The sequence below is a fragment of the Labrus bergylta genome, chromosome 8, assembly GCF_963930695.1.
Source record: "Labrus bergylta chromosome 8, fLabBer1.1, whole genome shotgun sequence".
In the NCBI taxonomy this organism is placed as follows: domain Eukaryota; kingdom Metazoa; phylum Chordata; class Actinopteri; order Labriformes; family Labridae; genus Labrus; species Labrus bergylta.
In genome coordinates this window covers 5,619,382-5,646,124 of record NC_089202.1, presented here as the reverse complement: position 1 = coordinate 5,646,124, position 26,743 = coordinate 5,619,382, and the positions used below count along the sequence as shown (strand labels likewise).

Below are 26,743 nucleotides of genomic sequence, written 5' to 3'. Positions count from 1 at the left end.
ACAGGAACAATGTCTATTCACATACATAATGGTAGAACAATTCAGATGCTTTTCCTCTGTGCAACCGCCCGCGATGGATACAAACCCGCGTCACTGCATACACTAGCTCTTGCACACACATAACATCATCCAAAGGAATAAATAATGATTCTACCTGGGACAGTCATTGGTAACTTTCCATTTCAAAGAAGACTATATACAGGTAACGCGATAGAGCTGCTTTGTGTTTACACATATCTACCTCTGCCTCTGAGGGACAACAGACAGGCTGCTTCAAATATTGATCACTTGGAGATTTGTTGAAGAATGGAATCATGTTAGTGGAGTATATCATAGTACAGTATATACAGTAGTTCAGGATAATCAAGTCCATATTAAATCAGATATGCTGTGATAGTTTAAATAAACCTTCCTCCAACTAGAAAGGTAATTTCATCAGTCCTGTTTGATATATATTCTCTGGCACACATTCCTCTCAGATAGGGAGCATAGCACCATCCATTTAAAAAAATGTCCATTACAGGTTTTTCCTCATTTTACCTTAAAGCCTGTAGTGTAATTCATGAAGCCGTGGGCAGGTGTCCCTGGGTTTTCACAAGAAGTCCTCGTGGGCTCTGGAACAAGAAATCATTGTCATGATGAGCAGGGGAATTGCAGACGAGCAAAAAAAAGAGAGAACATGACAGAGGGGCAATCACTGATAATGACGAAGCAATTTCTCTCTGGTGTACCATGTACCAGAGGACAATTACTGAAGCCACATGCAAACATGAGCAGAATTACCCTGACATCTTTAGTTTCTTTGACTATGAATTCCTTGGCTTTTTAAATATTGTATTAAATATAGACTTATGAGACTTTTAATCATTGCTGAGACAGAGAGACATATCCATTTGATCACACGTTTCTTGGGCCATTAATATTTTCAGCAACACTCTGCTGCAAATATAAAAACCACCCCTGAGGTAACAATATAAATAATGTATTTCATTCTTGTGAATTAGTTTTGCATTCGTGCCAGATGACAATCCACTGATTGTAGTTCACCTTCAACAGTGTTTAGTTATTTATGATAAGCTGCTCAATAGAACCACCAGAGAATAAAAATTCACAAGATTAGTTTAATAAAATGCTCTGTGTTTTTCTTTCATAGACAGCAGAAATACCTGGCATACATCCAAAACATTTCCATCCTAATTCCCAGGTAACCCCTAAACCAAATGTCATGATCAGTAAAAATAAATTGTGATCAATAACGTAATTGCAAAGTATAGAATTAAAGTTGACTGAAATTGTATACCTTGACCTATTTCTAATGTGGATTATCTGAATGAACATACAGATTGATCTCCTGATTACCTATACATCGAGGTTGAGCTCCACTCCAGGTGCCGTCGTCCTGGCACATGCGTGTTGTTGATCCGACCAGCACGTGGGGGGCAATGCAGCCAAACATCACCTCAGACTTGAAGATGAAACTGCGTCCTTCCCTGTGTCCTTTGGCAGGCAGACCAGGGTCTCCACAGAATTTGGCTGCAGGGGCAGAAATGTGGATTATTGCTGACATGATAAACTGAGGGCCAACACATACAGAAGAAACGGCTCGCATATTTCCTGAGTTGTTCAACAGCACTGATGCCCAATTAAACTGGCACATTGTACAATTCAGAAATGCATCTCTTTTAACCTAATTACACATAAGAAATACGGCAGTAGCAAGTCAAGTGAAGGGAGCAATACGTTGAATCTACAGCATTTAATTCAGAAATAATAAATAGCGTGAAGCGCTGCAGTACTCTTACACGATCAAACCATGATGAACAATGCCTGCAGTGATTTCCACTGATACCTTGAGCTTCGCCGTTTTCTTTAACATTTGATGTGCTTTTTATTCTGATTAATTTAAGAAACTTACTGTAAAATGATTGCCTTTCTACATTATTTGGAAAGTCTTCATGGACAAAATTATTCAAATTGCACTGACATTTTACTTGTTGCACTAATTCCTCAAGCAATTTTGTATTGCATGTGGGCAGATGCATTGATGTCTCAGTATGAATTGCTCTGTCTAAACACTTTTTTGTTTCTAGCAATCAACCTTGCTGGAGAGTAGTTGAAGTAGGTATGTAAGGATTCATCTTGGCAGCAAAAAGAGAGTTGGGGGGGGTCACGGCACTCAAGTTTAGATCAAAAATAATTAGCAAGTGAAATATTAAATTCTCTGACAGGGCCTTGAGGTTTAAACAACTGGAGCCATCTGCTGCCGCTGTTGCTCTTGTATGATATCGCCTTTTTAATAGGACTCCAGCCTCAGCCTCAGCAGATGAAACTCTTTGGATTTTCACTGCTCTCTCTTTCAATTTACTACTTATATTCATCAATTCAAATTGACTGGAATAATTTGGTCTCAGTGGGCTTGATGGGAAAAGTAGTGAGCCATTGAAAAGTATGCCAATGTGCAATTCTATCTATCCTTGATGTATATACACCCATCATTCCACTATAAGAATGCTGGAGAGTGAAAGTCACTTATTAGCTGTGGGAGGTTCAAAAATGCTCCATGTGTGAGAGAGCACAGGCGATGCTACAGTAACAGCATTGAGTCACGCAGCCAGAGCACTGTGGGATCAAGTCAATAATCAGGCAGGCTGCTTCTCCAGACCTGACATGTGCTGCTGCGTGGAGGGTCTGCAGACAGAGATAAGTTCTAGCTTGCTCTCCTCCTATAAGTCAGGAACCATCAGGGGCTTCCAACAGCCAATCCTGACAGAATGGATATCTAGTCAAAGAGGAGATTAGAATCCAGCTCATGCAGGAATGGCTGAATAAAGTCATTACAGCAAATACTGTTATCTCAGAAACAAATCCTTTTTATTCAAAGACGTATCTTCATCTGGAAAATATGTTTGTTTATACTGTAGGTCCCATCTGAAAACCATACATTGTGACTTTCAACCCTGCAGCACCAACAGCTTGATTGTGTTTGATAGGACAACACATAAAGATGCAAATGTTGGGCTAGATCTCTAGTCACTTTTCAAATGACTTTGTAAGACTTTGTATTCAGATGGCTTTTTTTAGAGGGATGACAATAACAGCCAAACAGGTGACATGCACATCAGTCATAAGCCTCAAGCCGCAGGGAAATAATGTACTGTTTTATGGATATATAAGAGAAATGGCCCCAGGCCAAGCAAAGCTCAGCATCTTTAATGCGCCCATGTGTGTGTGTGTGTGTGTGTGTGTGTGTGTGTGTGTGTGTGTGTGTGTGTGTAGGTGGATGGGTGAAATGAAAAGAGAAAGAGAGCGAGAGACTAGTCTAACTTTTCTCCCTCTCTCTCTATTTCTCCCTCACTCTCACAGCCTCTCCTCTTCCTTGATGAATTATCAATGCTTTGAAGTAATCAGTATGCAGAGGCCAGATTCAAAGTTGGGATCACAGTCTCTTCCCTGCAGACACATGAACGAGCATTCCCTGACTCTGAATTTTGCTGCTTGCTCTGTGTTTCCCATGTGTTGTGGAAGGGGGTATGATTATACATCTTAATTCTGTTTGTCTTCCAGTGCTTAAAAAAGTATTCATGTTAAAAAATGGACACATTTCCTTTTGCAGATGCAGGGATTCTTCCGTAGTATTACCGAGCTGTAGTTCAAGGAAAAAAAAGTGCTGAGCATGAATTACAATCATATTTCTAAATTGTACAACAGTGTCGGCTTATAATAGGGCTAATAAATATAAAGGTTAATTTTGCATGTATGGCACAACCCAAAGGAATGTTATTATTTCTCCTGTTAGTCTCATTATTTTGTCTCTAAATGGGAAATATCTGCAAGAGTATGTAAAGCCTTAATTAATGCTTGCAGCATATCTTTATATTTGCAGGACAGAAGAAAACTGCCCTTTGAGCATTTAGAGTGGGGGTTTATAAATGGATGCAGTCTATACAGTACTGGTTGGTCTGACCAGTTGGCAATGACACTAACCAAAGACTCACCTTTTAAGAATGACTTTGCTATTAATAATCACTAGCACCTATATAGCTGCTGCAGAGAGTGCTGTCCTGACATTTTAATGCATAGATAATGGCCCTTTCTACACCAAATATGAGCTCTCCTCCCCATTGTTCTATTTTCTAGACTCATTTATTTCCAAGTAAACCTTAGTGATTTATCACACACTTGCTTCCACTTCCAGTACTGTAGCAGAAAGCTAGCTTTAACAACATGTTTAGGAGGGCAAGGTTTATTTAGAGTAAAAAGTAACTTATTGATCACACTAAATGATTTGTATTGAACAGGGCCCTAAATTTGAGTCCATTTTGCACTGGCATTGGACCCATGTGTTCTAGGGCGTACATAATGGAGCTATTAAATGTAATTACTACATCAAAAACAAACCTCTGCTGAGACACAATAAACACCATGGTTACATCATAGGCATTAAGGTTACTCACTCACATATCTGCAGGGGGTGTTTTGGGATTGCTGATGTGGAAAAATGATTTTAGTATGTTGAGGTATTACAATGCCCATCATAATAAAGCAGGAGGTAGACATGCTTCATTTACCAAGTGGAACCTTATCCCATTTATGTCCAGATGACATTTTCGACCCATTACAGCAACTCAGGACCAGAACAAAGATAAATCAGTGCATCTCAATAAAACAGGCAATTGGTTACTTAGTGTTGCCAAAGTAGATATCTGGTCATAACACAAAAATGCAATCCCTTACATTTAAGCAGGTCATGAATCAGACAGCAGTGTCTACTTTGACTTACATGATTACAATGAACGACTGCAGTGTGGCCGTTTAGCAGAGCAATGGCTGTATGAGGTACTCTTCTCCTACTTGCATGGTCACAAACACTAGCAGTCTGTCAGTTGGAATTCAGATACTAAATACCCAAATGGGACCATGTTCGCCTGAATGAATACAGCTACAAGCAACCAAATTATTTCATTAGCATAAATAAAAATAAAAAAAACCCCAGGAGTGACTAAAGTTCTTTTTAAATAGGCTCGGGGGGTGAGGAGGATTTTTTTTGGTAATGATCCAACATGTGTTCCTTAAATGCTATAAACGATCTTATTTCTCTGCAATTCATAAACTCTTGCCTGATGTCAGCGATCGCCACAGTGTGGTTACTTTTTGCTCAAATTATGCATGCAGTCATCTGAAAGCAAAAACTCTCAGAAAGAAAGATCCAATAATCAATCCAGCAGCGATTCAACAGATAAAACAAAAGGGGCTGCCTAAACCCAACAGTTGAAGTGGAGATGTTTCAATGCAGCACAAGTCACAAAAAAACAACATCTTTTACAGTCCTTAGATTTTTCTGCATGAATATATTAAAGTGCCATTTGTTTTTATTTAACTTATAAGTGACAAGCATTCAGAGAGAAACAAACGTGAAAGTATTTCATCCTACTTGAGATTTCATTTCTGTCTGACTGATAAAATGCAAGAATGACTCTGATGACAGTGAGATACTCTCGAGCAGTCATGCATCCCAGGGGTTATTAATATGCTTTCAAAGATGATTCTGAGGAGGTCTTAATGCAGAGAGGAGCATTAGACTCCCCACTTGTAGTTTCACTCTGTGACTTTGTAGCTATGACTCCAGGGCTGGGGGTCAAGTCACTTTTCATTTCATCAAAATGCAAATTGATAGTAACATTTAATGCACGGATGATGAAATATTTATTTGTGTTTCGTATGAACAAGGTAGATACAATGCCCTTCTCATGCTCAGCGTAGCTCGTTTTTCTTTTTTAAGGTAACCACTGGAGCTGTTTCTAGGATTAAGAACAAACACTGCTAATGACAAAAGACCTTGACTCTGCAACTAGTAGCAACACTTACAATCCCTGTAGTGCATCTCTGCAAAATGTATACTATTTGTATCACAATACGGCTTCTCCACCCAGGCCCTGATGCTAAATTCAATGACTTATTCATGACCTTCAATCTTTTCATTAAATTTAGATCTACTCTTAAGGGGCGAGCAGTGAGGGGGTAGAATGGGATTGCTACAGAGAAAAAAAATATTATTGAATATAAAGTGTGCTGCATGTATGAGACAGTTGTGCAATAACGTGTAGCTTTATTACTATTAAGAGACCTATTTAAAAAATTACGTTATATCAAATGATACAAAATATTTATCTGCTTGCCTTTATTTTTTATAAAAGTATTAGTGCCCAGGTCACCCCTGCAACTCTCTGGAACCGTGTTTGGTTCTCTGTTCAGTGTTTGGACATAATGCAGCGCTGTTCAACAGAGTCGGTGAGGAGAAGTTAGATAACGTTACTATCCTTAAATTAATGATTGTTGATGAATGCAGACATGGTGAGAGTGATGGAGAAAAGTAGACACGATAGTTTGTCACCAATGATTGAGACTTCACTTGGACTACAGACCATAAAGACAGACAGCAGAGGAGCATGAGGCAAACACTGCAGGTATAACAAACGCACTTAAATCTCACTATGTTGTTACAAAAATACTTAAATAATAAATCTCAACTTTTTGAGTCATAAGGCTCAAGTCCAAGTGAAGTCACAATCATCCAAGTTGAGTTTTTAAATCCTTTATGATATTGTCAAGTCGAGTTTAAAGTCATCACATCATCATGTGACTTGAGTCCACACCTCTGCCTCCAAATGTTTATAAATATTTTCAAAATTAACAGATGAATAAGAAAAGAAGTAACATGATACCAGATTTTATTTATGAGTCCAACATTTCAACTATCAGACGTTTAAAGGGGAGTGGACAAAAAAGTAACCCACTTAAGGAATAAACGTACCAAGACCATTTCTTTCAAGAAAACATCATCTACCAACCTCCATAATTATTTCTATATCTATTTTTAATTTCTAAAAAGGTGACTCACGCAAACACTGAGGCAGGTCTCCGTTCCACGTTCCATTTCCTGTGCAGGTGAGCACAGCGGGGAAGGACAGCTCATAGCCAGGTAGGCAGCTGTAGCTCACACTCGTACCCCACTCCAACACTGAACCCTCCAGAAGGCCGTTGGGGATGGGTGGGGGTGTGGGACACGTCACCACTGTGGGTTGAGTGAAGAAAAAACAAAGTTGATAGTGATCATCTGAGAACAATCAATGCACAGAACAGGTACAGTCACGTTTGACTCACAACCACTGTTGATGGATAGAGCAGAGCCAGAAACAGCATAAGGACAGCAGATCTAGCAAAAGCCAAAGGAATATTTTAAATCTAACACGAAGAAGACCTACGATAAGGAAAAGAACCAGCAGCACATACGTAGGTCTTTCTCATGTTGGAAACAGAATCCATACATTTTTACATGTTGTACAAGTTAGGGTGTGGAACACAAAGCATTGCGAATGAAAGAGAAATTTTAACTTTCAATAATTTAAATAAAACATGGATGCTACAAAAAAATCCTTAAAAACACTAATGCCTTCTGTGATCTTAATAAAACAAATGAATATAACTCAAGCATAACAGACCTTGAATAAGACTGGAGATAATTAATAAGATTTACAAGGTTATGGCCATATCCTGTTTTTATTGGATTTCAATCAGAATGTTGAATGATAAAGGTTGTACTAATGGAACAATTGAGAAGTTGTGTAATAATGTATTAACATTGTGAATCACCTGCCTACCAAATTCATTCTCACAGGTTTTTCTTGTCTTTTTAAATGCAGAATGGTAACATATCATAACCTGAAGCACCAAAGCACTGCTTCTTTTCATGGCACAACAGGATTGAAAGTTAGCTTTTCAAGCAGGTTAAAGATGAATATATTTTTTTCAAACTTATTTGTATACGGCATGATTCAAATTATGGTGCTATTTTACAGACTTTTGGAGGCAACAGAGGTGGGACGAATCAACCATTCAGCTTCATGTGGATTAAGGCTGAGGGAGAAGGTCTGTAGCCTGGAGAAATGGTCTATGTTTTGACTGTGACTGTGTGGGATTTTTCTGCCGGTTCTGTTTGGAGTTTACTGAATAATTTCTGTGAGAAATGAGGGGATATCTCATGTCTGTGTAAGCCATAAACTTTCTGCTCAACAAATGTCATAAATAAATGCATAATAAAGCTCAGAGTTTGTTCTGACACACTTGAGCTGAACCCACAGGGAACCAGATGGGTTTTAGGGATGTGAATAAATTATAGCAGTTGTTTTATACCATTACTATCTTTCCTCAGCACCCATGATTTTCCAGTCTCTCTTTCCTTTTGACAATGTCATGCATGCACTTGAAACACTCGAACAAAGATCTGCAGATGATATTGGGCTCCATCCAAACCTTGCAACTGTCTGGCAGGAACAGAAGTTTAGTTTACAATCTGGTTTCTTAACCGTCATGTTAACAACATGACGCTCAAGGTGTTGGGTTTTGACAATGCAACAAAAGAGTCATTTTCCATTCAGAAGCACATGACAGAAAAGAGACGGCTGCAGCCTTGTGAAGGCAGACATTACAGACACCTCTGCTTGTCTAAGGTACGTGGCCTAATCTCAGTCTCCACACTCACAGACTTTGAGGGGCATTCTTGCTAAATTTGTCAGGGCTCAGGCCTGCTGCATGGCAAGTCTACATGTGTATAAGGACTCTGATTTGGTATTCCCACCACTAAATTGGTCCCTTTACTGGATTCACCATATTTGCAGACTTTGCTATGAGTTAAGAGCTGAATTGGGAATGTGTATAATAAGAAGGCCCACCACTGAATAAAAACAAAGTAAGCCTTGACAGCAAAGGAAAAGGAAAATGTTAATTATCTGTACGTGACACTGCAATATTGGTATTGTTAAGAGGACAAAAACCTAGATAAAACAAATATAAAAAGCTGCAACCTGGACACAGCACAACTCTGGGGATACCTGACTCTGGGACTCCTGTAATTCAACCTCAGCTTTTAAACCTTTAACCAGTAACTTTCCTTCTGTACATACTTAGAGAACATTACCTTTTTACATCCAACCAACTTGGAATACTTAGTACTGGAAGTCATCATGCTGGTTTTTATGCTCACCAATGAGTCAGAAATATTTCACTAATAAGCACCTACATGTATAGGAGACATCAATTATTAGATCAGTTAATTACAATGAAGTGAATAGCTCTGTGTAGTCTAATGTGACAAAATGTTAAACTGCATATTTGGTAACCCTCAGCTTAGTAGGTTATTTCAGTCTGATAGCCTGTTTTAAATGCTAAAATGTAAGCTTTGTTGAATTTGAATATATCTGCATATTGACTAAACACAAAACGCGTTACTAAAAAAGATTAAGACTTACATTTTACTTGTTGACAAAAATGTTTTAAAAATAATAACTGAACATAGCTTGGGAATAATAACAACAAGTTTGTAATATAAGGTAATCTCATAATGGACAACTTTCTTGCCTTGTAAAGATTGTTCGATTTTTCTTTTTTTATCTACACAACACATTACAGTATATGTGGAGCATGACACTGTGGGATATTCACACATTCTCTCCAAGGTGTTACTGTCTTTTGTGCTGGGTTGGCAGCAGATCCAAAAAGATTTCCATGTGGACGTGTTGCATCGGTACACAGTATATATCCTTTAGATGTATGCTATATTAGGAAAGATATTTAGGCCATTATGAATACTGAACAAAGTATCAGGCAAAGGAAAGTCAAGTTGCAATCTGTTTTTAATGTTTTGTTTTGTAATGTTCTTTCTCCAGGAGAAACAAGTTCATTTGAATTTGTTCTCTTTGATCTCAATTAATTAGTAACGCGTGCCTTTAATTTAGTATTTTTTAGTGCTGTTGCTTTGGAGCCCGTAGAAAAATCAAACTCATTCTGAAATACATAGCTAAAATGTCCAGCTGGATGCTGTGAAGTGAAGAGTTTGTTTGGGTGAGTATGTGTGTCTCCATACGGTAAATCAGTGTGAGAGGCAGAGAGAGGGAGAGGATAAAGAAAGACGGAGGAAGAACGTGTGTGAGTAGGCAAATTACACTGATTAGAGGAGTAGGCCTACTAATCCCATAAGCACTGCATCAGAAATTACTTTAAATAAATCAAAAAAAGGCATGGGTGGCAGATAGAAGAGAATGGGAAGCAGAGAGTGTCCCCATTTTCCTAAGTAGTTCTAAGCAGCATTAGTGCTTCTTAGCTGAACACGCCAAACCTGGGATTCAAACTGAATCCTTGCCGGGCGAGGCTTAGGATGTGTCATCAGCGGTGTGTGTGCACACCACAAACTAACAGCTCGGCCTGATGCACACACACATTACTGTAAGTGTAAAATTATGCACAGAGCCGGCACACGTAAAACCGCTTTGTCTCTTTTAGTCTTCCCCTCCCTCACTGGGATATCAGCTCATATCCCTGCGGCACATCATCCAGATCTTTGACAAGTTGACAGATGTCCCACATCATGAGAGATTCAAACTGCTCACCCTGACTGATCTGCTGCACCTTCAGCTTGAACCCAATCATGCAAAAGAAAAAAAAGCAACTGATCTTATTGGGAAATACATTATTTCAAGTTTCAGATGCAAGAAACAGTAAACAGATACAAAGATTCTATAAAAGATTTATTTTGGGGCTTTTTATGCCTTTATAAGAAAGACAGAACAGTTGATAAAGGCAGAAGAGAGAGAGAGAGTGGGGAATGACATGTCGGAAAGGAGCCACAGGCCGGATCTGAACCTGGGCCACAGGCATCCTGGAACTCCTCCTCTCTTTTGACTTTCTTTAATTCATTCAGCCAGGGAGAAAAGAGAGTGCAATGTGGAGAGTAAAGCGATGGAGGTGGTACCCTGTGGCTCTCTGACTGATGCACTGGTCAGTATGAGATTGTGGTGATAGCAAATCAGAAAGATGTGCAAGAATCTGTGCCTATACTGACATGGGAATAACAGTTGTATAACATGATGCCCCCATGTGATTGTCAGAATTCATGGTGGTGTTTGAGTGTGTGTGCGTGTGTGTGTGTCATGAGTTAGGCTAAGCTCAAGGGTTTTGCTCCTCTCCACGCCACCCCCATTAAGCACAGCAGCATCGAGGCCGAGTGCCTGAGCTGTTGCTGAACTGTCAAGGATTAGAGCTCGGAGGTTGAGAAATTCACACACTTTCATACACACGTGTGCCCACAACTTTTGAGTGTGTCGCTCCACAGTTCTGGGACTGTCCATTGATCCAACAGATTCAACAAACTAAGGAACAGGGCAAGTTAATAATGAAGCCCACCCATGCAACATTACAAATCTCAGTGTCAGTTTGGACTTCTAAGGTACAATAGAGCTTCATGAGGGCAAAACGTGTGTGGCTTAAAACCCCCTTTTCCCTATTACATGAGCTAAGGAAAAGTGATGACATGGACTACCTCTGGGTCTATAACAGCATTTTGGACACCGAATATAACTAAGGACAAAAAATAAAAACACAGCTATTACATAACAACAATAAAGGTCAACTGGCTTTATGTTTTTACAATCTGTGATACTTGATCCCCTTTACATGAATTGCTCTATTTGATTGTATATAACATTCTTCATTTCCATAGCTGTGTATGTCTTCTACCTGTTTGTCTGAGTGCATGTTAGTATCTCACAGTCTGCCTCTTTTTCTCTCTTGCACATTTCATTTTTACTTTCCCATTGCTCAAGAGGCAAATACAATGCCAGCTTGCTTCTCACCGACTGAGGCAGCAGCCAGAACAGTTCCTTAGCAACAATGAGCCACTGTGTGCCTCGTGGGCTCCTTTTCCTGGTGTACTTTTTGAACTGTTCACTGCAAAAGTTAATCTTCCCTGCAATACTTACTTTTGGGTTTCGATGGCAGACATGCTAATCTGTGCCTCCACTCGAGCATAATGAATCATGGAGTGATGCGGTGCTGATGGGCGTACAGCAACTCGGTCCTCTAGGTGGATTTTTCAACTTTGATGTTAATCAAGCCCATAGAGTGCCCACAAACTTTTAGAGAGAGGGAGCCAATGATTAACTGTTGGAGTACAATTAGAGGGGTCCTTGTTGTAAGGAAGAGGACTTGTTGGCCATCCATCATCGTGTGTCAATGGAACTTTTAGCTTTGGCTTTGTGCCAGCACAGGTGCAACTTCTACATTCAAGTGTGGGTGAAATGACGTTGTGCGAGATCAAGGGCTCTGAAAGTGATTTTCCCCCTTCTTTTTCTAAAAGCCAGCTGAGCTATGACGTCTCTAATCCGGGGACTTGTAATTAAGGGATGCACATGGACATAGTTAAGAAGAACAGATTCAAATTTTATGTAGTGTTTATGTTGTTGCATGTTTAAGTACTTAAGCATAAATGCTAATATAAATAGATGCATTTGCATAAGTGAGTGTTGGCGTCTGAATCACAGTCACACGGTTTTATTCATCATTTGCACCTCGTAGTCAGCACACTGACGTGTACAATATGACACTGTCTGACCACAAAGAAAGTTCTGTATTACCTTGCTTGCTAATCTCAATAGATCTCAGTAGTAAGCATATACTTCATATTGTATGTGTGCAGACAGCAGGCATGCAAAGGTTGTTACAGCATGGCCTGATGGTTATCAAGGTTGACTGTCTATTGCAGCCCGTGTCCAATGCAGTCTATGTCAGTGTGCACAATTTGTGGTGAAACTAACCTTGGCATGTTGGCATGGAGCCACTCCAGGTGCCGTTGTTGGTGCAGGTCCTGGTGACAGTGTTGTCGCCACCAATCATCACGTACCCTGGCTGGCACATGAACGTCACATTCTGGCCCACAGTGATGTCATCACCCAATCGAAGTCCATTTGCAGGAATACCGGGGTCGCTACAGGTGATCACTGTCATTAAAGGTCAATTATAAAAAACTTACATTAGATATCATCTTAAATGGTGTTGATGAAGAATACATAAAGCATGCTGAACTGGATTTTGGTATAAACTGTACATAAAGAATGAAGCATCAACCTATTAACGTAGATTTTCTGTATTCCCCCACAGATGATTTTTACTCTGAGCATTCACTTCATAGGTTGAAAATGGTTTTGCTCATGTTACATTTGATCCCTTGCCCCATTATGCCAAAATGCATTTGTTATTTTTGATCAAAGGAAGTATACAAATTTGACACAAAGACTGAGGGCTGATTTATAGTTTTCCACTCAGCATTAATAATAATCCTCTCAGCCACATATCAGAAGTATTAAAAAGCTTTAAACAGCAGAGCCAAGTACATTTGTGAATGACGAATATGGCTAACCAAACTGAACATTAGTCAGAGTATCTGCAGCTCGACCCACAATCCTTCACAAGCAGTTCATACTTGTTACAGTGATGATTTACTGAACGAACGCACATTGTACAACAGACTGAGGTTCAAGTGAAGCAAAGAAAAACTCAAAAATATATATTTGTTACTGAACAAGTGCTTATTTTGTGGCTCTCGTTAGTAACTTGTAATTGCTCCATCTAGAATTTAGTTCAAGCTGTCAGCATTTGAAAAAGAGGGTTAAATTTTTTGTATACAAGTCCATCACAGGCACATGAAACTGTAAAGACAACCTCTTTAAGATATGGCAAAAGAAAGAAATAAGAAAACCTGTCTTTCTTGAACTGTATTTATTAAATTAAATGGGTAATAAAAATGATTTATGCCAAATATGTAGACACAAAAAGACATTATTTCATTTAGAAGGCTTGATAGCAACCATATATATTCAAGTGATTGATCAACTGCATGAAAAAAAGGCCAATGGACACTTCTGCACATAAAAGATAAAAACGATGAAAAATGTTTTTGCTTTGTGTTTGTTGTGATTCATTATCCAGTTAACCTCAATAATCATCATGCATAAGGCCGCAATCACACTGAGACGCGAAACTACAGGCGTGGCTGCTCATAAAATGCCTCAAAAGCGCGTCGGGAAAAACAGCGTGGTGCGTCTGGAGCCAAGCTGCGTGCCCAACGGGACGTTTAAATGTTAGAACGGTAACAGAAAAGTGGATTCAAACAGACTCCGAGCTCTTGCCGTTGCTGTCCTATTGGATGAGGAGGGGGGGAAACAAAAAATAACAAGAGATTTTGGGTTCATGATATACTGAACAAAAGGAAACAGTATGGTGAATGCCTCCATCTCTACGTCATACACACATCAGTCTGCAAGTATGTTAGAACATAACAATAACAAAAAGGCTTCTTGTATGTTTTAGTAATGTGAATATAAGAAACATTGAGAGAGGTTGATGAAATGGTCGTAGTCGAGTAAAACATCATCAGACAGAATCTATTGTGCCTGTTGACCTAAGAGTGACGGATGCCTCTGTCATTCATAGTAATCCTAATTGCAACTAACTTGTGTTTTTCTAAATTTGAAATGAACCACTGTTGTTATATCACGTTGAGATATCGGTTTGTTTTTTTCTTGGTCTAGGTGAGAACTCAGAGAAAATAATTATCATGTTGGAGAGCTTCCCTCCCCCAGTAACTGTTGTTCACAGTCTTTTCATATGCCTGTTTCTTGGCTGAGTGTTTTGCTGGATGTATTGTCAGGTCTTAACCTAAAGCTATCTTGGATTAAATTGTGAGTTTTTAGCCTCTATTTGATTGCTTTTTCATAGCCCTTGTTTAATCTTACAACCCGTATTTATGCCTGCTTATTACAGAATCCTTCCTGACTTGTTCAACTTCATGTAAGAAGCCAGTTTGATGCATATGGCTGTCCGTGCAAACGCCTCCTCCCTTAAATCAATTTCTGTTTGTTTATTACTAGTTGCTGCCAAGGACTTCAACACTTGGACATATTCATCATCGCTGGCTGAGGCTAACTTTTTTTTTATCTTGACAGGAAACATCTGAGAGCTTCTGGTGGGTACAGAGAAAAAGGGAAGTCTTGACACTGCCTCCTGCTTGCTCTGTAATTAATCTAATTCACCATGTATCTATTTTCAAAATCAGCACAAAAATAAAAGCCTGACAGGTAAGACAGTGCAGTGCAGATAAGCATGTGAAATGAGACTAATGAGACTATCTGTACAGCCTTGATGTTTGTGTGATGGCTGACAGAGGTGCTCTGGTCGTTTCTTGTGTGAGTTTTCTGTTTACTTGAAGAAATATCATATCACTACATCCTCCTCCACACCCTGTTTCTGTAATCTATGTGGTTAAATTACAGGGCCGTGAGGACTGGTGAATTTGATCTAACTGTAATTTTGGACTCTTAATGCACAGTTGCTTTCCTTTTAAGAAGATTGTGTTAAAAATTAGCTTGTCAGACACATTTATATATTTATATAATTATTTATTTATTTATTTATTTTTATAATTCAAGATCCCAAGCAGGACAATCTGTGTATTTACTATGTCTTGTATAGTTAGCACAATGCTGGTTTGCAGTGTCAGTCAGGTGTTTTTTTTACCCCATTCCATCCTGAGTAAGACTTAAAGTACCAAATTTGAACTTTGAACAGATTCTTCACTAAGTAATAAAAATATAGCACATGGAAAGTTGTATGAACAAATAACAGGTCATTTTGTTTGGGTGGATAATGGAGCCATTTTTACATGACAGGATGTTAAATACATTTAGAACTGGTCACAGCATTTTATTATAAAGAAAAACATACTGTGTGAAATCTCTGACTAAAATGTCATAACAAAGCACTAGAGGTGTTTTTTTAAACTGGTCAAACCTTAAAAGCTGTTCATCAAAGGAAGACAGACTGGTATTCCTTCAACATTTTCATTTCATACCTAAAAGTCGTCTGCAAACACCACTGTGAAGCTTATCCATCGCATAGGTGTTACAGGGGCTACATGATAATGTCAGAATGCTAACATTATTAATGCTAACATGCTGGTGTTAAATAATGATATAGATAAAGCCACTACTGAGTGCAAAAATCTGCAGTTCCTCGACTGTCCACTTGAGGCTGGCTCAAAAAATCTTGGAAGTCACATACACACCCATATTAAAATGCTAATTATAAAAGCAGAAATACATGTTTACAGGCCTGTTCAAAACACTATTTGAGTCTGTAAAATTCATGTCTTTAACCGCACAAACTGTGTGGTATTTGAGTTGAGGATAAGAGTTAAGCATTACTAGGGGCATTACTGATATGCCTAAGTTGGTGTGCTGTAGGGCAGGAGGCCTTAGCTCCACCTCTTTGCCTGTTACTGAGAGACAGCATTTTCAATATGACAACCACCATCACCTTCAACAAATGGTTGATGTCACTGAGACTACTTCCATGTGTTATACAGTCTATGTGTCCAAGTATTGGAAGAACTTATTTAGAATACAAGTTAATATGAGCCACCTATATCCTAACCAAACACATTATCTACATATAAGCATGTTGTCTTCCTTAGCATTAGCCAAAAGCAGAAGACATACAAAAGATGTCTCAAAAATTTCAACTGTAAGTAACTGGAGTAGAAGTGGAAAGTGGAAATGTATTTTCAGATAAAGAGAAAACAAATGTGTGTGCATGAGTGTTAATATTTACACATGCCTGTCTTTCTCTAGGAGTGAAAAACCCAGTCAGTCAGCACAATGCAGAAAAGCTGCAGGCTGTTGACTTCAACTACTTAACTCTATGCCTTTTTCTATTCTGTAACATTTACTTGCTTCCAGGAAAATTGGCTACTTGGAGAAATAAGGTTAAGAAATCAGAATACAAAAGAGTTTACATGCAGGGCAATAACCTTCTCCGCTCTCTCTTTTTCCCTCACTTGATCATATTTTTAGACCATGCTGACATATTCCTGATGTGTTATGATGCTGCACAGGAAGAGTTCAACTGCAGGACAAGATCTGTAGAGTAGAAGATAACATAACTTATGCAGTTTATGTTTCAGTCAGCCTCTCAATGAGGTGTTTGCAAGACCACCACTGCACTGAAGATACTCAACTAATTGTTTAAATGAGATAACTGAAGAAATTAGGCAGACCTAGTGAATTATAAATGCACTAATGGGAAATGGGCTCTGAATTCTTCACCCCAACCCAAATACCTGTTACCCAATATCCACAAGAAGAATCCAATACCACTGTGCTGGCATTTAAAGTAAGAGAGAGACGGCAGGGGTCAGAGAAGAGGAGAATACTAAAAACTGTTGATATAAATCAAGTGGATCCCAGCATGTAACAAGGCAAATACTCTTCCTGAATGATCAGTGTTTACTGTTTATTTCATAAAGTACTTTATGGCTTTACTTCACAGTTCACTTAGTGTTAGTCTTAGTTAAGTATTTTCCCTAGGGCACTTCTTATAATTCACTAATTCCTTAACATGCTCTATAAATCTCATTTATCAAACATCCAGAGGTGCAAGAAGGGGAATAAAAGGAGAACTCTTCTAGCTCCCTCCCCTTGAGAGTATAGTGTGACTTTGATCCGGAGACCTACCTAATCGATTACCTATGATCGGTGAAAAACGATTACCTCATTAATGAAGGCACTCTGAGCCAATTCTGTCCTCTCAACTGTCCATTTAAATTCAATGTAAAGTGACAGAGTGAAGTCATAGAATACTAAAAGATGACAATAAAGCCGTTTTCACATAAGCACATCTGAAAATATATCAAACATTTCAGGAGTACTGCTCCTGAAATGTGGCTGTTAACATATGCACCTCACAGCAGGAGACTATCCCTGTTGGATGGGAGGGGTGGGGGGGTCTTTTGAGTCAAGACATGTAAAAAAAAGCTACAGAGTCCGCTATATGACGCTATAATGGGAATATATGCCTTTATATCAATGCTTTGGTTAGTTCAACAGAATCACAATGTCAACAATAGAGCGGAGAGGAACAAACCAGTCAACAGAAAAATTAATGCAGCAAGTTAATCAAGTTCACTGGGATCATAGTGATCGCGTGCATACAGTCTGTGCACTGTTCACAGGATATAAACATCATCACCCTCTCCCACTGGTCAGTGGTGGATTCTTTGGATTATATCCTGCTGCATTCTCACATCAGCTCACTTGGACTTTAAGCAGAAATAATACTAGGGGGCTGACAGTAGAAACTCTGAGCTGTTTGGGTTCCCACATCCTGAAAATATCAGGAGTTTTCAAGAGTTTTCTGCAAGTGTGAAAGCCCTTTAAGTTTGGTGATGAGCAGGCTTGATTGTAGGAAAAACGGGCATGAAAACTATTTGGCCTTTGATCATAATTATTCAAACCAATTTTCAATCTTTTTATCTTAGTCCCTCCCTCCTCGTGGATATCTCTCCAGGGACTCATTTCATTCCAAAAATTGGAAATTATGCCCGTACCATTTATCTTTTCTTGTGATTCAATAACAAACAAAAAGGAATGAATGAGGAAGAGATACTATGGTGATTTTCAGAGGGAAGAACAACGTGTAATTTCCTATGATAGTCATCCTGGTGCAAATTGAATATAGATTGGCATACTTCTTAATTACTGCATGGCTCATTTGCAGAGATTCAGACAATAAAAACTGTCTGACAGTTCTGACGCTTTGCAGTGAGAGTGGCTCAAAGAGATTTATGCACTATTTGAGATTTTAAACCCTATTTAAGCACCACTGTTCACCACTCAGCAAAGCATGGAGCAAATCATCTTCGGTCCTGTTTGTGTTGATTCTATTCGGAGGGATTGATCTGTCTTCGATTATACATTATATGTTTAATTTAATTTCAGTCTGCATCACATAGCAAAAAGAACGGTGGCTGATTCAGTCTACTGTAGTCCTCTGCATTTATTGTGACTGACATGCCTGGCCATGTGTGACATGTCAGTAACAGCTCAACATCAGGACAGCACTCTGCTCATCCTTGACGCACTCATAACACCCACTGACATCCTGATCTTTTATGTCCTATATGTTCATTTTTCTGTTATTTTTCCTGAATATATCAAATTCTTCGGCTGCCAACATTGGTGAAAGTGTGACTGAGCTAAATGTGATCAACCAATTGAATTGTATACTGTCACATTTTTCTGTTCACAGCAAAGCTATAATTGGGACTATGTCTGACCGCAGTGAGCAGACAATGCATTTCTCTTCTTTTAGTTCATAACAAGAAAACTGTGCAGCCCAGTGACCTTTTAAGAGATTCCACCAGACCGAGAGACATGACTCCACTATTCCCTCATGTTTGTGTGCATATTTAACTCACTTGTGCAGTTTGGAGCTGTGCCAGACCATGTGCCATTTGCCAGACACTGGCGTGTGGGTGAGCCGGTGAGGAAATAGCCTTCAATACAAGAATACACGATGGAGTGGGAGAAAGTTGTGCCATCCACACGGGAAATTCGGCCATGGGCAGGTGTCACAGGATTACTGCACTGTACAGCTGCAAGAGATGGGAGAAAGACATTAAGAGGTGAAGGTCAAAGGTGTGAAATAGTATTGAATTTTCTATTTTCCATATCAGTGATTCACCATTTGAAGGCTAGGAGCCCCAAAGGTGGCTGCAAGATGACTTCTGAAGGTCTCAAGATGATATAAGGGCTTTGAAAAATATATTCTTTTCCATATGGTGTGAATAGAGAACCTGATGAATATTTGTAGGTCTTAATCTACACCTTGTTGGTCATTGGCTTGGTTTCCCATCATGAGCATGTGCTTTACATCATGGCATTTGAGGAAGAATTGTTTTCCTTCAAAAGAGGCTTTAAACCAAACCTGTAAAGAAACACTGATCCATTCAGCATCACAGCTTTATTTAGAGAGTCCAATGAGCAGAGCTGATGCTGCGTTTGACAAATCCCTGTTACTTTATTGAAGAGTCATTAGTAAATACTGTAAAGTCAGTTGTCAAGTCCCATAGCACACTCATGGTAATGCCAGTTAGTGCTGATGGAAAAAAAAGAGGAGGCATGTGGGAGTAATGTCAATAAAACAATTTGCAACCGTGCTAAAAAGACTCAGGGTTCATCCTAACAACAACATACTTAAAGTCATTTAATTCAACTTCATAATTAATAGATGTAGAATCCAAATATAATTAGGAATAACTTTCACCTTGTATTTTTGTTTTTACAATATAAAGCAAAAATATAAAAACGAGCAAGCTGAATCTCCTGCTTAGTGTTTCTTTAGATGTTCACTCTCCCTGGAGTAGAAAGGACATTCTGCAGTGGACTGGAAAGTTTGGCTTTTATTCTAGGCATTCCTTTAAAACATTTCAAGAATATGCCAAAGAAAAACAAAGATTAAAGAACAAGAAGGGAAAGAACAGGGTTTCTTTCATCTCTTTTGTTCTGCTCTGAATAACTTCTGATTATGAAACTGATTGCTCTAAAAATCACCTAATCACCTGGAAATGGTAAAGTGTGTTTCTTGTAAGAGACAGACAAGTTGTAGGTGCACACACATGCCATTCACACACTAGACACATTCACACATACACCGACACACACAGGCGCAAACGTTTACTTAGGCAGATAGCTAAACACAATGGGTGCCACAATGCTCACATTACTTGATTGTAAATGCACACACAAGCATATTCAAACACACACACACACACACACACACACACACACACACACACACAAGACATATGGCAAAAATAAAACATGGCCGTCTCTTTGGCTTCCTCTTTATTAATTCAAGGCAGACATGATGACAGAATCCCAAAACAGACCTTGATGGTATTGTGAGATGGATATTATTAAGCTTAATATCCACAGTGACTGTTTTCCAGGAACTATAAAAGGCTGTAGATAACGGATGGATGGGCTTTAACAGTAGACAGGGCTTTAGATCAGACACAAACAGCACTGAAACTCATTCAGGCTCCAGTGAATTTATGCCCCCTCCTTCCTGAGGTTGCTAAAACAATCTTTAAATCAGGAATTCTGCAGGGAGATGGAGAGATAAAAAGATAGGTAGGGAGAGAGAGCGATGTGGGGTAAACTGAGGGGAGGTAGGGTAAGGATGAGCAGTAGAGAGTGAGAGAGGGAGACAGAGGACTTACAGATGGATGAGTGGACAGGGATGGAGAGACAGCCACACAATGAGATTAAGATGGAGAGACATCAGGGAAGAAGCGAGTGAAAAAGGCCGACATCAGGGACCATGAGGGATTGAGAGAGACAGCAGAAAGAGACAGAAAAGGGGAGACACATGAGAGATGTAATGAAAGGCAGACATACAGAGAATCGTCAAAGGGGACTCTGCATAAAAGATGACACTGGCACTGTGCCAAGATGGTGGACAGTAGTGAGAAAAGGAGAGCAGAAGTAGTCAAACATGAGACTCAATATCCGGTTGACCCCTGGGGGTAATTTATGCAAAATGTAGAGCTGGCATTCTGTGAACTAATATCTTCAAAATCCACAATGATTCATTTATCACAATCCAAGAAGAACTTGGCTTTAGGTGACTAGAATTAATGAATTTTTTGGTTGAAATCTGGAAGCCTGTCACAGCACCAAGAGCTGGCAGAAAATACCAGACTGCAGCAGAGAGATAGTTATCCATCTGGTACAGTACAGTGTTTGTGAGCTTTGTAATCGTTTGTGTGTGTGTGTGTGTGTGTGTGTGTGTGTAGGTGTGTGTGTGTGTGTGTGTGTGTGTGTAGGTGTGGATGTTCACTCTAGTCACATTACTTATGCACATAAGCTCATGTGTTTTATATGATGTGTGAAACTGGGGACAGATAGGGTTCAAAATGTTTTGATAACAAAGTTGATCTTGATGAAAACATTATGTTAACCTTTAAAAAAAGAAAAAAAAAGAGTCAGAACATTTTAAAAATGTGTCTTGAAATTGAAAAAGAATTGTGTTCAATTCACCTTTTTTCCTGAGAAGTTTTCTTGAAATGAGTTAGACTATAAAAAGGTGTAAACTGCCATGATTGACAGCTCTGTTGACAAATGCTGCTCCTGCATCAGTGTGTGCACAGGATGAGTGCACATGAGTAAAGGTGAAACGATGCAAGTAAATGTAACAAACACTAACAGAGAATAACATTTACTTTACATAACAGTGAGTTTCTGCTTCCAGAAGATTCTGTTCTGCTTTCGACTGGACTGACCTGAGGGATCTTTGCCATTTAATCAGGACGTTAAATGTCTTAAATGTCTAGCTCACGTGGTGTGCTACCAATACCAGAGCTCTTCCAGCTGAACCCTACTGTACAGACTGTGGCTCCAAAAGAATGTGTCAGCACCTGTCATATGAGTACTTTGTCTTCACTTTTGTACACAGGAGGAGGTTGAGATGCATTGTCCATTTATACTACCAATTTTGTGGCGCTCGCTTAATAGTTTTATTCAGAACTTTCACCTGTTATCCATTTGATTTGTTTTAAAACCGGGTTATACATGATCCAGATAAATATATAATATCAACCTTGGTACATTTTGAAGGGTCACTGCAGTAATGTATTTCCATTGATTAATTTGGTTACAAGACAAAGATTTCCAAAGGATAAATCCCTAGAGCACTGGATCCTACTTTTCCTATGACTCAACTAAATAGTGTATTTTATTCACTGCCATGTTATGAATGGCCATCTGTTTTAAACTGCCTTCAATCAGTTGTAGTCCATGTCTTTATGAAAATGACTATGAGCCGCTGTTGAGATATTTGGGCTTATATTTCACATGTACAAAACAATGATAAAACACAGGCTGATTTTTGTTTCACTAACAAGTGAACTACTCTGTATGCAAGAGTTGATGTGGTCGTGTCCTAGCATCAAACATAGCAGCACTTTGAATAAAAATACAGAGTCTAGAATGAATTCATAATCAGGTCATGAAATAGGGATGATATTGTAAAAGGACAAGTAAAAACACTGATTACTGAAATACTGAAATTCTGATCCAGTATTCAGTGCTGGCTTCTGGACAGTTTCAATATTTATTTATTGGGACATTTGCACTAAGGATAAATAGGTGTTGTGGTCTGGTACCCTTCCACATTTAACTATACAACTCTTAGTATAACTGTATGAGTTTTACTCTCTCTCTGTGTGTGTGTGTGTGTGTGTGTGTGTGTGTGTGTGTGTGTGTGTGTGTGTGTGTGTGTGTGTGTGTGTGTGTGTGTGTGTGTGTGTGTGTGTGTGTGTGTGTGTGTGTGTGTGTGTGTGTGTGTGTGTGTGCGCGCGCGTGCATGCGTTTGTTTGTGCTGCCTCTCTGCATGACTCCAGTACACTCCTCTCCCACTGTTACTTACAAAACATCACAGACACATTTAAGAGATCTTCCTTACGTTTGCAGAACGGCTGTCTGCCTGACCAGGTCCCGTTGGGAAAGCATATCCTCTCTGCTGAGCCGTACAGCGTGTGTCCCACTGCGCAGGTGAAGCGCACCTTGCTGCGCACTTTGAAGTTTCCCGCCTCCCTGCTGGCATGGGCAGGAGTGCCAGGATCCCCGCAGGTGTCTGCCATGTCGCCTGCATTGGGAGATAACCAGACAAGGAGCGATGAAAACAAAAAACTAAAGATGACATTCACTTTAAGTGTCTATGTGTGTGTTCACAGATGGGACCTTTTAAAATGGTATGGCAGTGAAATATAACCCAGTGTTGGTGTAAAGCTGTAAAGCAGAAGGATGATACAGAGAGGACTTAGACTCAAACTGTACATCTTTTGAGCCCTCCAGGAAGCAGCCATAAAACACACAATGCACCAATGAGCAGTTGTCACAACGCCAACAACCTGGAGGACCGATACGTTTCATGGCTTTGACACCAGGAGTTTTCTGTCCATAAAAAGAGCGTGGCCAGCATTAAAAGGCAACCAGCTGTGGTTATGAGAAATGATGAATACAGTTTGACCTCTGAAGCTAAATGCATTTTTTATTATCATGAATTATCCTTCCTGTCTTTTCTCTTTTGGAGGAACATACAATACTTTTAGTATCTTGCACTACTTGTTTTGCACACCTATGAATGATCTCCTATAAAATGAAGCAGTGTCTCCTGTAAATTCTCCTATCATGTCCCCATTAGAGCTGATCCTGTGTGGATGACAAATGGGACTTGTTCTCTGTCTGAGCCACTGGAAAAAAAAAAAGAGGAATGACAGTAATGGCATCAGCGTTCCATGATGACTGAACATTTGATGTTGTGATAAACAGCAAGCGAAGCTGAGTGGTGTAAGGTTAGGATGAGTTCAGAGGATGGGCTCTTTTGCATTACAGGGTATCTTCAGAGCAGAGGGAAAAGCACATAACACAGAAAACACCAGCCAGCACTTCCACTGACGCAGATTCAATTCTCTAACAGATATGACACCAAGAGCAAGGAAAGAAAGGAGCAAAAAGTTCTGCATCAAAAGCTAAAATATCACAAGGAATGAAATAGATTGACTGACAAAGCAGACAAAGCATACAGACAGATAGATAGTCTACTTTGTACCATATCTGAAACTGGGGCTGTACAAGTTCTGTGCGGGTGGTCTTTGTGTGAAGGATCTGTGCTTTATTGACTCTGAAGTCTTGTTCCTTGAGCTGTACGCACACACTGCATCATTCACTGTGTGCAAGACTTTGTCAACAAGTCCAGTATCACTGCTGATGTTAGCTGGTCTTTTAAAGAAACACTTTAAACACTCTATCGTCTACATACATTACCTGGGATAACCCGTCTAGAAATCAGATTATTCATGTGAAAGGCTAAGAGCTGGTGCTTGTTTATTTTTGCACAAGGCTTTGGTTAACATTGAGTGTGAGTTCATATATGAGCAATGTTGCCTACCTTTGCACTGCATATATGTGTGTAAGAGTGTACTTGATACATGTGGGTGTTTATACTATCCCTGCCACTCTCTGCATGTATTTACATGCACTTTTCTTTACAAGTGCATGTTAAGTATGTATACTTGTGCGTTGCCTGTGTGTTTAGATGTCCACTTGTGTGTGTGCTTTACTGTATGTGTTTTCATGTCTCACAGCAGCTGTCGGTACTTCATTAGTCTCCTTCGATTAGGTGAGGCGGTCCGGCTCAGCATGCACTGTGACAGCTATAATCTCACTAATTGGGATGGTGGTGGATTTGGTTTGAATCGGAGTTAATGTCTGTTCACCAAGGCTCCCTTTGTGGGGAAATAATAAGGCTTTCAACTCAGCCATGCAACGTATGGGGACAAAAGGGGAATGGCTTGGCAAGCAGTTTTAAGCCCTGTCTTGCTAATTAACAAAGGAGGATGGATGAAGGGAGCATAGATGCATGGATGGATGGATGCATGAACACTGGCCTTGACTTCTTAGGAGTTTATAGTCTAAATTATTGTGTTGCTATTGGTGATGAACACTGAGAATTCAAATGTGCAATTAAATAAATCCCAGTCCCGCTGACAATAGACTGTGCAGCAAACCCCTCTGCAATGTAACTTTAAAAATGTTGCAGAAAGCAAATGGAAAAACTAGGTGCTAATATGTACACTTTCACTAATTTAAACTCTCCATGCTTCATCACTACTTCAGTTCCTGTTAGCAACAACCGGTGTCCAGCTGTGTGGTTCTAATTCTTCCTACAGCTGTAACAGATGTTTACTGCCATGGGTCTGGATTCACCTCTTAGTGATGAACGGGTGTTTCACAAAGGAGTCTGTTTTGCATGATATGTTGCAGATTTCATAGTAAACAAACGCTGAGTGATACCATTTAATTTTACAATGTGATGACTGCATTTACAATCTAATTACCATCTCCAAAAAAATACAAATTTATCAAATCTGAGTCCCACACCTCACAAAACAGTCTTATAATTATTAACTAACATCTGTAAGTTGTTTATTTCAGGCTATAAATGCATTTTCACTAAACCTGTTATTTTTACCTTTATAAAACTTTTGATTTGGCCTTTAAATAAGTCACAATGATTTTTCTTAAGCTCATGAAAGTCAATGCGTCATTTTCTGATTAAATTCTCTCGTCACTGACCCAGGAGCATTTCTGCTGCACAAATTCCTCCACAGGGGTTTCCTCTCTAAACACCGAGTGCTCTTTGACAATTTAAATACTCTGGAACAGATTAATGTTGGCTTTACTTATCTCACTTTTACACTGATGGCTTGATGCTGATTAGGTTTAGGACAAGTCAAATTAAATGTTCCAAATGTCGTGTGGTGTTAAATGTTTTGAACAGATAAAAACAAAGTTCATTAGCTGGGTGTCTTCAGATAAACAGAGGCATCAGAGCTCATGCTGCTTATACACAGCTCAGGATGAGTGATTCAATTGAATATAAAACAACATACAACAAACCATCACTTTCCAACAGGCTCATTTGTCATCACAACAGGGTGCTGATCAAATTATTTCAGTAATAGATGCCAAATTGGTTTTAAGGAGTAGGTGATGAAGAACAAAAAGGGTTTCAAAATGTGTTTTTCTGACCACAAACATTAAAATGACATGCATGATTAGATTCTACAACATATCATTTCAGCCTAAAAACAGTTATTAGGCTGCACGCTGTGGCTCATTATGATGGCAAGAGCAGAGGAATATACTCCACCACACCATTTCCCCTTTGCTTTGCTAAACTAAGAACAAAACATTAAATTAAAACTTAAACTATGAGATCGATTTGAGCTCCTACAGTATATGAATGTGCATCTTCTTACTATTCTTCTTGCCTTACTTTACTACTGCTTCGCTACTCTCCAACTGTCTGAGTAAATACAAACTATCAAAGGAGAGTAGAGAGTTCACACTCCGTTTACAGGAGAGAGAAAAACACCGTCACACAAGTGTGCTTACAAACATTACTTCTGGGCCAGTGAGTTGAACAAACTGAGTGAACATTCAGTAAAGGGAAT

General features: G+C 39.3%; 1 protein-coding gene across 1 annotated transcript in view; it reads right to left on the bottom strand.

Moving 5' to 3' along the window:
• The window catches only part of LOC109997916 (CUB and sushi domain-containing protein 3), a 221,823-nt gene that overhangs the window by 17,324 nt on the left and 177,756 nt on the right, over positions 1-26,743 (bottom strand). Inside the window, exons 57-62 of the mRNA XM_065958064.1 lie at positions 23,188-23,370; positions 19,139-19,315; positions 12,645-12,827; positions 6,899-7,072; positions 1,360-1,533; positions 541-614 (exon numbers count right to left, since the gene is read on the bottom strand). Of these exons, the coding sequence (XP_065814136.1) occupies positions 541-614; positions 1,360-1,533; positions 6,899-7,072; positions 12,645-12,827; positions 19,139-19,315; positions 23,188-23,370 (965 nt within the window). The remainder of the gene's footprint in view (positions 1-540; positions 615-1,359; positions 1,534-6,898; positions 7,073-12,644; positions 12,828-19,138; positions 19,316-23,187; positions 23,371-26,743) is intronic.